This window comes from Dasypus novemcinctus, chromosome 7 (genome assembly GCF_030445035.2).
Source record: "Dasypus novemcinctus isolate mDasNov1 chromosome 7, mDasNov1.1.hap2, whole genome shotgun sequence".
Classification (NCBI taxonomy): domain Eukaryota; kingdom Metazoa; phylum Chordata; class Mammalia; order Cingulata; family Dasypodidae; genus Dasypus; species Dasypus novemcinctus.
Window position 1 is genome coordinate 16,242,351 of NC_080679.1, and position 12,492 is coordinate 16,254,842.

The 12,492-nt window shown below is 45.4% G+C and overlaps 1 protein-coding gene across 10 annotated transcripts in view; it reads right to left on the minus strand.

Annotated features, from left to right (window-relative positions):
• The window catches only part of AGFG1 (ArfGAP with FG repeats 1), a 99,945-nt gene extending 97,172 nt beyond the window's left edge, over positions 1-2,773 (minus strand). For 4 of the 10 annotated variants that reach the window (XM_058300006.2, XM_058300005.2, XM_058299999.2 and 1 more), the window contains exon 1: positions 2,487-2,773. In XM_058300006.2, the coding sequence (XP_058155989.1) occupies positions 2,487-2,653 (167 nt within the window). In that variant the 5' untranslated portion in view covers positions 2,654-2,773. The remainder of the gene's footprint in view (positions 1-2,486) is intronic. The other 6 variants (XM_058300007.2, XM_058300002.2, XM_058300001.2 and 3 more) reach the window with 2 other exon arrangements.
• Between the last annotated feature and the right edge of the window lie 9,719 nt (positions 2,774-12,492).

Sequence of the window (12,492 nt, forward strand, 5' to 3'; positions counted from 1 at the left end):
CATAGATAAGGTCTTAATTAAGCCAATCAACACATTCACTTCATATTTTTAAACCAATTTTAGTCAGCCTATATTATATTCCAAAAATCCAAACTAAGAATATTCAAGGGTGTTTCTCATTTCAATGCCTTTTACATACTGTTCCCTACACTCGGAATACCCTTCTCCTCCTTGCTAATTATGCCACTCAACAATGTACCAGGCGTGTTAGAGGTTTCACATATATTATCTCTAATAACTACAACTAACCTACAAGGTAAACTTTATCCTCTCCATTTTGTAAATGAGAAAACGCAAGCTCAAAGAGATTAAGTAGCATTTTCAATACCACACAGCTAATAAGTGGAGCTAGGATTCAAAACCAAGTTTGCCTAGCTCAGAAGCACATGTTCTTTAAAACCACAGGAAGCTGCCTGCCACGTGGAACTTGTCTTTAAAGGTCTTTGCTCAGGTATAACTCCTCTGTGAAGCATGGCTTAAAGATTCACCCCAACTAGACACATACTTTATGCGTAGCTCATTCACAGAAAAGAAATATTACAATGTATTGTAACTACACATTTACATACTCAACTTCCTTAGAATATATGTTCCTTAAGGATAGCAGGATCCAGATAATTCCAGGGCTTTCTAGTGTATAAAGCACACCAAGGGAACAAAAATATTTGGATAATAACATAGAAATGAAGTTCAATCTACTACAGATGAAATCTGATTAAAATAAACAGCTGTCATTATACTGTTGTCTGTACTTAGAATGTTTCTGAAACAAATATCTAGAAAGAAATTTTAAAATATTTCCTTGATACAACAATTTGCTTGAATAAACTAAATATTGCCCTATTCTACTTATAAAGGGATACGCATAAATGCAAAAATCCAGACTAGTAAATATATACTTTTTTCTCAAGCCAAATGTTTTAAATGCAGCAAAGGACCTCATAAAAGCAGGTCATATTCAATGCACCTAGTAAAATTCAAATACCCTTAAAAACCGCTGACTATAACTTCATTTTAAAATCAAAGTTGCACAACACAAATCATATTGCTTTCTAGCCTTGCTACATCTGTAAATGAAAAGCATGAACTATCTCCTACATACCACCTAGCTCTTAAAATTGTTGTAATTCAATAATATAATTGTCAACTTCCCAGAGTGTTTCTCTACACAATTAAAGTGTACTCTCTCAGACCCAGCTTTTCCAATCATGCTATTTTAATACTGAGCACCGTATTTACCCCTGACATTTTTCCTTATTTACTTATTACCATCTCCTCTACAGAATATACCAAGAAAACAAGGACTTGGCTGTGTTAACTAGCATACCCCCAAGGTTTCTTACAATCTAGCAGGCACTCAACAAATATTTGCTGAGGAGTAAGTCATAGGAGACTCTTTGCCAACTTTTTTAAATCGCTAATAAATCATGCACTACTGGGCATGTCCTGCATTTTTCAAATCTTTACTAAATCAGCTCCCCATTGTATTGTGTATTTTGCTTCAGTATTACTCGTTCAATCAAAGGTTTTTAGAATACTTACTACCACTTTGTCAGAAATATACATAAAAGCCAATTTATCAGTCACCAAATCTGCACTTTCCAAACGAAATTCCACAGTCTTAAAATCCTACCAAAATAAAAATTAACGAAGCAAAGAACAAATACAAACCAGCCCAGTAATCCAACACAATAATCTCCATTTTTTTCTGAAATAATGCTATCTTTCCAGACACAGCCAGGATACATTTATAGGCAGAAAATCTTTAAAACTTACCCCAAACTCAAGACTCTTCAGGGCATAAAGCCAAAACCCCATAACCTCACATCTGCTTCTTTGCCTCCCCCTCTCAATTAACCCTCTCGAACTTCTCCCATGGGATTCACATCTCCGCCACCGAGGTATTTTAATCCTGCCACTATTCCTAAATGTCGGCTTTACCTCAGTTACCTAGGTACTCTCAATCCTAGGAAGGCCCAGGCCACACTTTTCTGTCCCTCCCAGCCCAGCATCTTCCTTCCACCCCCGGGCATCAGGCAGGTGCCTCGCTGGGGACCGCTGCGACCGCGGAGAGGCACACACAAAGGACCGCACGCCCCTCCCCACCTCCTCGCGTCTTTTTCCCCACAGCCCAACACCCGGGAGAACTGAGCACCGAGGTAGGCGGCCGCCGGCTTCACGCACGGGGGCCCCTCCCTGGGCCCAACCCCGCCCACGCCCCGACCCGCGAAGGCTGCCCCGAGCCGGGACCCCCAGCCCTGCGACACCGACTGCGCATCCCCAGCCCCCGGCCCAGCGCATCCCTCCCGCCAGCCGCCTCCGCCCCGCCAACCGGCGGCCCAACCGCCGCCCGGGCTCGAGCGGGCGCCGAGACCGGCCTCCCGCCCCGACCAGGCAGGGTCGCTGCCCCGCCGACCTCCCGGGGAACGGCCCGAGGGTCGGGGCCGCCTCGACGGCACCCGCCCGCCCAGCGGCCCCGCACTCACAGGCTGCCCGAGCAGGAGGTGCAGACGAAGGAGCCGACCGTCATGTTCACGTAGGTGGGGCCGCGCTGGTCGCAGTCGAAGCACTTTCGGTTGTGCGGGAGGCCGGTCATGTCCCGCAGCATCTTCAGGTGCTTCTCCTCCTGCTTCCGCTTCGCGCTGGCCGCCATGGCCGCGGCGCCGAGGGAGGAGGCCGGCGGGGCCGGGAGCCGGGCGGCGCTGCGCCGGGGGCCCGCGCTCCCACGGGCCGCCCTGGCCGCGGCCGCCGCCCTCCGTCAGCTCGCGCTACCCGCGCGGACCCGACCGCCGCGGCTCGACTCGACTGGACTCGGCGCGGCGCAGACACTGCGGAGCTCGGGCTGACCGGCCACACCAACCCGCCCGCCCGGGACAACCGCTGCCGCCGCCACCTTCCCGACTCCTCCTGAGGGGAAAGACGAAGAAGCAGGACGGCAAGAGGAGGCCCGCCCCGGAAGGCTGGAGGCCAACTGGCGGCCTGCGCCCTCTATTGGCCAGGAGGAGTCACTGCGGCCGCGCCAAGGCCCGGGTCCCGGCTGGGCAAAGTGGGAAGACTCAAGAGTGATGATAGTAGACAATATTTATTGAGCGGTGATATGTGCTAAACGCTTTACATGTGTTCTCTTACCCTCCTGGGTAAAACTCTCCAGTGGATGCACACTGCATTGAGAATAATTCCAAATTCCCCACCGGCACCGTGCCCTGGGAAGCGCTCCATCGCCACCCCAGCCTACCTCTCCCACTTGATCCTCGGCCACTCATATACACTGGATTTCCACTTGTTTCCCAAGCATTCAGGGCTCTTGCCCTTGCTGTTCGCTCTACAGCAGGGTTTTTCAGCCTCGGCACTATTGACCTTGTGTGTGAGAAAATTCTTGTGGAGGACTGTCCTGGGCCTTGTAGGATTCGATGAGCAGCAGTCTTGGTCTACCCACTAAATGCCAGTAGCAACTCCCCACCCAGTAGTGACAACCCAAAATGGCTCTAAACATTGCCAGTTGTCCAGGGGAAGGGGCAGACGGCGGCGAAAGAGCCCCACTGAAAACCACTGCTCCGCGTGGACGCCCGGATTGTCCCAGGCAGGCAACTTCCGGTCAGACAGGCGGGGCTCAAATGTCACCTCAGGGAAGCTATACCCCATCCACCTATTTAATGTTGCCAGGCTTCCCTCCCTGCACATCACATTGCTACTGTATTTTCTAAATGGATCTAGCTCTTTGAAATGTAGTATCTTATTTAGAGTTACTGTGTGTTATCTGATCTCTCCCTTAGGCTCAAGGGTTGGGCCTAGTTATCTTGCTCCCTGCTCCACTCCTTGCTCCACCCAAAGCTGAAGGCCAGGTGCTCGAGCCTGGAGTGAATGCGTGCAATCTCATTTAATCTTCACAACCCTTTGAGGAAAATATTATGGTCATTCCCCTGTTACAAAGCAGGAAACTGAAGTTCCAGGGGATTAAGTAATTTATCCAAGTATATATATTACAGAAGCTGGGATTCCAATTCAGACAGCGGTCAGAACCCAAATTTCTTAGTCACTGACTCTCTGGCAGCAGGATGTTAGCGGCCATCTCCGCCCCTCATTTTCCAAATGACAAGGAGACTCAGAAACCTGAATTCTCAAGTTAGTGAATGGGAAAGTGAGATTTAAGCCTCAAGTTTACTAATTGCCAAGGCTGACCTCCAGATTTTCCATGAAAGTGACTTGATAGAAAAGGCCAAGTGAGACAATACTGATATACTATTAATGATAATTAGCATTATTAATATTAAAAGAAAGGGACAGACAGATAATGGATTGGTCAGTGGATTTTTTTCAACTTTCTCTTATGGAAAATATTTTGGAGACAGAACTGTATCATGAACTCACATGAGCCCAGTGCCCACCTGCAACAATTAAAGGTTCATGACTAATCTTGTCTTGTCTATATCTATTCTCTCATGCTCCTATTATTTTGAAGCAAATCCTAGATTGTTGTACAATATCATCTGCAAATATTTCAGTTTGTATTGCTAAAAAATAAGAACTTTCTCTTTTTAAAACTAACCACAATACCATTACCACACCTAAAACCTAATCATTCCTTAACATCATCAAACATCCAGTTGCTGCTCAGGTTTCCAATTATCAGTATTTCAAAAAGATTTTTTGCAGTTTTTGAACCCTCATGTTAGTAAGTGGGTGGTATATCTTATAAAGATTTTTTATTCTATGGATTTCCCGACCATCTCTCTCTTTATATTTAACTTTTTATTTTGAAATAATTTCAAATATGCATGACATTTGCAAAAATAATACATACCCTTTACAGAGAACTCCAACATAACCACACGCAGATGCCCAGATCTACGAATTTTTTTATGTGCCACCCTTGCTGTATCATTCTTACTATCTGTTTTGTAAACATTTGAGAGTCCTGTTACACACAATCATAGTCCTTGAATATATAATACTTCCATGTACATTTCCTACAAAAGGATATTCACTTATACAATCACCTAAAGTGCAGTTATCAATTCAAGACATTTAACATTGATATAAAACTTACAATCTCTATTCCAATTTTTTCTTGTGTCTCTGTAAGTCCTTTTGAGCCTTTTCCATTCTTAGATCCCATTAGTATCATGTATTGCATTTAATTGTCATTGTCTCTTTAGTTTCTCTTTCTTTTTTTAATTGTGGAAACATATACACAACATAAATATTCCCATCCCTCCCAAGTACACCATTCAGTAGTATTAATCACATTCGCAATGTTGCCATACCCACACCACCATCCATTTACTAGAACTTCCCCTTCTCCCCAAATAGAAACCCTACTTTTATTTTGCATTAGCTCCTCATTGCCCTATCTCTTTTTTTCTTGTAATTTATTTTTTTAGGAATTTGGCCCTTTGTTCTATAGAGTCTGTGTCATTTAACAGGTTCCTCTGTCCTCTGTATTTCCTAAAAATTGACAGTGGGATCTAGTTCATTTGGATCATGTTTTTTTTTTTCCTGGTAAAATTTTATTTCATTGTGTTCTTCAACCAGGAGGCACATAATGAGGGGTTGCTCTATTTTTATGATGTCAGCAGCAATTGATCAATGTCTAGATTCATTAATTCACTGAGGGTTACAAAATAGTGGTATTCTAATTCTGTCATTCCTTCTTCATTTATCAGCTGAAATATTTCTATAAAGACAAACTTCCCCTGATCCACTGTTTGGCACAATTCACATCAGAAAGGCAAAATAAATGTTTGATTCCTTTCCTTTATATGCAAATTTTCAAAATAATATGTTGGCTCCTTAGTCCCGTCGATTGGTGATCAATATTTTTTCAGTGTCATTATGAATTCCAGGATTTAACCATATTTTACGTATTTCATATCCTTGATGTTCAAATTGTCTCATTGGTCACCAGTGGGAGCCTCTTAAAATTGGTTCTTGAGTCCCTTTAACAAGACTCTTTACTTAAAGTCAGTTGAGTTCTATTGCAGCAGGACCCGGAGGTGAGAGCATTGACATGTCCAACCCTGGACCAATGAAAGCAGAAGGCTGACTGGGCAGACCAGCTCTAGCTAAATATAAAACGTTCTCAGTCTCTAATCCATCACCAACAAATGCATTCAGCCCACTGCCAATGGCTTATGTGTTTGTTTCTATATTTGTAGTGCTCACTTGTCATTTGTTTGTTCTCTGGTTGCTCATCACTCTGTGGTCTATCATCAGATAAAGTCCAAAATCAGAAGTCCTGACTCCAGCACCTTGTCCATACCATATAATGAGTGGTTGTTTGGTGATGGTGTTTGTTGTAGTTTCAAAGATGCAAGAGAAGGCATTTCCAACTTGTGGATCTGTTGGACAGTGATGTTCAGACAAGGTCCAAGATGGTCTCTCCAAATGAAGCTGAGAGTCTGTTACCTGCTATAACAACAAAGGGGTTCCTATTTTAACCCTAAAGAGAGCACGCTCTGTATCCAGCAAGACTTACTTATTTACTCTAATTTCCTTAACCCTCACAACAATGAGGCATTATTATCCCCACTTCATAATGAGGAAACTGAGGCTCTGAAAGGCCATGTCAGAAGTGAGACTCAAAGCCAGGATTCAGACCTAGATCTGGTAGCAAAGCACCTGCTGCTGCCTCCAGGGACAAAATGCCGACCCAGGATTTTCAAAGCAAAAATCACCTTCAGAAGAGAGATGTTAGCCCTGAAGCTAGAATGATTCTTTCAAAATACACATGTAATCCAGGCATTTCCCAGCCCCCCACCACACTTCTGCTTTAATTAAAGCCTGTCAATGACTCCCCACTACTTTAAGATGAAAGAAAACCTAAGGAGACCCAGAAGCCCCGCACAGGGGACCTCCTTCCTGCCCAACATGGTGCCTCTGCCTCCCCCTGCCCCAGCCCCGCTGGGTCCAAGGCTCTCCTGAAAGCTCCTAGCCCTGGGCCCCAGGCTCTCCCCCACCTCCCCTCATCTGTGCCCCATACTATGTCTCCACCACTCCGCTCTAGCCCCACTCCCCTCTCAAGGTTTATGGTCTCCTTTCTCCCACCACGAGGCCCTTGCACAGGCTGTTTTCACTTCCAAGAACAGTCTTTCCTCTCCTCCTCTCCCTTTCCTAGCTCATCCCTCAGATTCAGCTCAGCATCTGTACCTTAGGGCTCCTTCCTTCCAGGTCACCCCACAATATGTGTTCATAGCACTTGTCCCTTTCCTTCACAGCACTTGCTGCTGCAGTTACTTTCCATCGCTTGGTGATTTTCAGTTAGGGTCCATCGTCCCCCTCTACCCTGCAGGCTTCAACTGGAAAGGGACCAGGTCTGTGTTTACTCAGCATTATTTCTCCAGCACTTAGCATGGGGCCTGGCGCTTAGAAGGGACTCAGTAAATATTGCTTGAATGAATAAATAAATGCAGCAGTGGGGAGCGAAAGAATAAAGGATCCTTCAGTCATACGCACTGGGTTCAGCGGTCTGTTTACCATCATCTCCACTGTCTTGGCTCCCAGAAGGCCTCCAGCTCTGTCAAAGCTACAAGAGTTTCGTCTGGGAAATTGCAAATTCTGAAATCAAACCTCCAAGAGGAAGAATCTAAAACTTCCCCTCAAAGTTGACTCGCTTAAAGGCTCCTGCCTGACTTATCACCAGGGGTGAGTCAGAGAAAATGTCAGGAACAAATGCTAGTGTTTGGAGAGGCCCCACAGAGCCACCCCGGCTCTGCCAACTCATCCTGGGCCGCCCCACCCTTCTCGTCTGCCTCAAGGCCCGGTGTGGAAGCTTGTCTCTGTGTGGCTTGAGAGCACAGCCGGGCGCAAGCAATGAAGGCATCGCGGGATGGTCAGTGGTGGCTTGGTCCCTCCGAGTATTTGAGCAGGGTGGGGAGGTCAGTGCTCATGGGGTAGGAGGGGTCTTCCCACTGATGACAGACCGCAAACTTAGACTTCCGACTCTATCTCTAACCGAATGTACAGAGTGTCAAGAAGACCCATGACAGACCAGAAAGGAGACGTTGCCAGGCTCTTCCACTCCACTCTCTGTCCCATGGCTGCTCTCCCCCCCTGCGGTGCATTCTGAGTTCATATTTTTAATAAGTCCTGCTCTTACCCTTGTGATAGCACTGTTGCCTTTTCTTTATTTGTGTATTCAAAGGCTAATCTTGTTCAATATAATTATTCCAAAATATGTCACAGTTTTTGTGGCCCTACTTTGCCATATTTCATCTTTTCATATTGTGGGGGCCTCTCCGTCCTTGGCCATGAACCCTCCCAGAGGTGAGCCACCTTTTTCTTGCAGACCCCAGACTCCCGCCAACTCTCCCTAGCCCCAAACCTTGGAACAAAGAGCCTCTCAGAAAACTCCAAATCCTCTTTCTGGTACCCAGTTTCAGTGGGGCTGGAAACCCTGAATTCCCCATTCTTAGGGTCTTCAGATCTTTCTTTACTTCTGCTACTGGTTTCCCTCTAAAATCCAGAGAAGGCCTTTCTGATAAATGGGTAATGGGCTCTCATTGCATTTACTCCCTCCCTGATGCCTGAAGCTGACCTTGAAAATGGAGAGGAGTTACCTGACAACAATAAGTAGTGACTACATAGAAAACAAGAGCAGTGGGTTTCCATTTTTATTAATATGTCTCCTCCCCCAAAGCACGACTTTTTCCAGCTTTTGGCCAAGGAGCCAACACTAATTTTCATGGCCTGTTTAAGTAATGCCAAAGGGAAATAATTTTGGCCCCACTAACTCCCCAAGGCCCTAGCAGGTTAATTCCTGGGCCTCGTGTTTAAAGCACTGCGGAAATAATATTCAACTCAATGTTTTCCCCTTTTCTTCTTTTAATAGTGCCTTCCTTTAGTTGTGGTCTGATTATTTTTTTAGCGTTGCTTCCTGACTTGCTTTTTAATTTGTACAAAGCAATGAGATAGAAAAGAGAGGAGGAAACCTACAGAGAACAAGTAGTTGATGCATACTTCCTGGAAATATTTGTGTGGTTTCTGCACAGAGTGTGGGGTGTGTAGACATGAGACACCTGATGGATCCTTCAAGGCCAATGCCAGGGGACTGAGCAGCGGTCACCTGGCCTCTTTCTCTGCAGCAAAGCCAGGAAAAACAAGTTACATACCTGCCCTCCCCCTGCCCATGCTGTTAGAGACCTACCTGGGCTCACTGTATGCTGTCATCTGTGAGCTTTGCCTCACCAGCTGAATTCCATGTGCCCAGAGAGCAGGGACCTAGGTCATAGCCTTCTCTCTGTGTCTCCTCTATGTCAGCTGATTGACAGATCAAACCCCATGGTGTTCTGGAAGCTCAGAACAAATGCAATGAGACTCCAGTCAGCCATTTATCAGAAAGGCATTCTCTGGATTTTCAAGGGAAACTAGAAGGAGCTTTCAGCCTTCATTCATTCATCCATTCAATAAATATTTACTGAGCACCTGCTATCTTCCAGGCACTGTGCCAGACCCTGGTGATTTGGCAGTGAATAAAACAAAGTCTCAACACTCCTGGTGCTTGTGTTCTCAGGATGGGGGAGGACAGACAGGAAACACAGCTCTATAAATGGACCAGGTGATGCTAAGAGCTTGAATGAAAAGTAAAGCATGGTGAGGGGATAGAGCAGGATGGGAAAGGCTACCAATGGGTGGTCAGGGTAGGCCCAGAGTGAGCTGACATGGGGAGTTGCCTGAATCTGGGTTGCTGGGCCTCCCCTGGTTGCCTGAGGAGAACGTGAGTTGTAATCTGCAGAAGCCAAGACAGAGAAAATATCCCCGCCTCCGCAGGGATGAGATTCTCAGGGTAAGAAATGTTCCATTCACGTTGTCAATGGAACGTTGTTCTTGCCCATGGCTGAAAAGAGAAAGGGGACCTTCCCCTCTGGTTCAGGGAGAAGAAAGGGGCCCCTGTGGGGAGAGAAACCTGTTCCAGTTATCAGTAAAGAAACACCAATGGGGCTTGCCTACAGACAAAGAAAATGGGCCCTGCCCAACAGCCCTCCATTTTGAAGGGGTCGCACGGAGGCATTTTTAAAAGTGGGTCTCTAAAAAGTTCTCTCCTTCCTTTTATGTTTTTCCCTGAATGCCAGCAGAGAGGTAATGGCTCATTATACAACATGCGGTGAGCTGAGCACAGAGTAATTCCCTTGCGCCCAGTTGATTGATGCTGCCAACACGTCCCATCCCCTGAGAAGGGCAGCAGTGGCACTGTTGATACCCCGGTAACGAAGATCCCCGCTCCTGGGCCTCAACACCAAGCACTGTACAAAGCACCTTCCGTAGAGGAACTCCATTAATCCTCACAGTAGCCTTTTGAGGTAGTTTTTAAGGTTGTGCCCATTTCACAGATGAAGAAAGGAAGGCTCTCCAGTTGCAGGCCTTGCCGGGGTCACCCAGCTGGCAAGTGAAGCACCTGGGATTTGAAAGTCAGTGATTTGACTTCAGAGCCCATGATCTAACCTTCACAGTGAGAACTGCACTCTGTTGGATCCTCTTCTTGTGACTCAAATCTGGCAGGAAAAGCAAAGAGGCTATGTTGCTTTCCTGGCCTTTATCTGAGCTCTGAGGGCACAGACACCCAGTGTTAGAACTGGGCTTGTTTAGCCTGAGGTTGCTGCTTAAGAGGATGCCCCTTTCCCCATCCTCTGAGCTTCAGACCGTGCACTAGAAGGACTTCTTTTCACTCAAGCAGTTATTCAGAAGTGGGAAATTACCTGAAAAATTACTCACACCATGCCCCCACAGTGAGAACATCCTAAATAATTATTTTGATAATTGTTGCTGTAGAGATTTGCCCTAGCTGAATGTCCATAAGCCATTTTTAATAAAGTCTGCTTCAGAGGTGGGGAAGGCCCAGGAGCAAGTTTACAGGAGCAAGCTCATAGCCATTTTTACCATCAAACGATACCCTTACTGTTTTATTATTAGTCACCATCCCAGCCCCGGGGCCACTGATGATTCAAAAGGTTGTGGTAAGGACTGAACGAGCAAATATACTTAGCCCAGCACCTGGCGTGTATCTAAGCACTGTTATCTTTATTCTTATTGTTTTAAATATATGTACTAATGCCCTTGTCTTCATCTGGTATGTGTGGCTTGTAAGGTGTCAAGTCAACCACAAGGGCAGTTTAGCTGCAATGTTCTAGAAGCATCTATAAATGAGTCACTCTGCATGCTTGGCTTCCCTTTGACCAGAGCGTTACTGCTCTTTGATTAGTTGAAAATACTTGTGGTCTAAATGGTCTGAAAGACAATGACATACTTGAACAACCATATTTTACCAGGTCCATAATAGTTTTTATTTTTTCCTAAGGAAATATCTGACAATGTCCAATTCAACAGATTCTGCACTGAAAGGTCCCAAGCACATCTAGCCATAGAGAAGATGGAAACTACTTCTACACTTACTGTTGTTTCTTTGGGGGGGAAGGAGGGACATATGTGTCCGTGTTTGTTTAGGAAGTGGTGTCACATTTTCTTTAATGAGACCTGTAGCTCCTATGCATGCCAGGCGTTGAGAGGCTGTACGACGTGGTAGTTAAGAGCACAGCTTCTGAGTCAGACTGTCAGACTGTCTGGCCTCTAATCCTAACTCTCCCCTGGGTGCTTGAGCAAGTAAGTGAAACTTTCAGTGCCTCAGTTTCTTCACCTGTAAAATGGTGATGATTTAGTCACCTATCTCATATGGTTGCCATGAGGATTGTGGTTTAATATGAAAAACAACAATAACGACAACACTTGAAACAATGTCTGGTAGATAGGAAGCACTTTACAAGTGTTAGCTGTTATTATTATACTCCCTTGCTTTCCCATCAATCACTTCCCCTACAATCCAGCCAAAGTAAGCAAACAAATATATATATACGGCTTCCTATTAAGCCCCTATTTTGGTTGCTTCATTTAGTTTCTTAATATCCTAAATAATACATGAATATAATCACATACAACAACAAACCAAAACACTGCAAACAATGCCATGAAAGCCAGAGTTTCCTGGTCCTCAGCACATCCTCGTCCATCCAAGTCCTCTCTCCCAGCAGTAGTGTCACTCTGTTACCTTTCCAGACTTCCTTCTATGCTCTTACACTTGTATCCGACATATTTCATCTAGTTGACAACCATCACTACACACTGTTTTGACCATAGCACCCCTACATTCTGCAGCCTTGACCACAGCCCAGCAGCCAGGCAGACACGAACCACAGCCAGGGCAAGGCTGCTCTCACAGAAGGCCACAAGGCGCCTCTCACGGGTGTCACGTAAGAGTCACCTCTGACTTACGTCCATTAAAAGCCAAGGAGAGCAAACCAAATCCAGCAACTTATTAAAAGAAGTACACACCGTGGCCCTGTGGGATTTAACTCAGGGATGCAAGGCTGATTACCTTCTGGAAATTAATTAATGTATTACATCATAGCAGTAGAATAAAAGACAAAAATCACATGTTCATCTCAATAGACATAGGGAAAAAAAAGCATTTGACAAAATCCAACATCCCTTCATGATAAAACCACT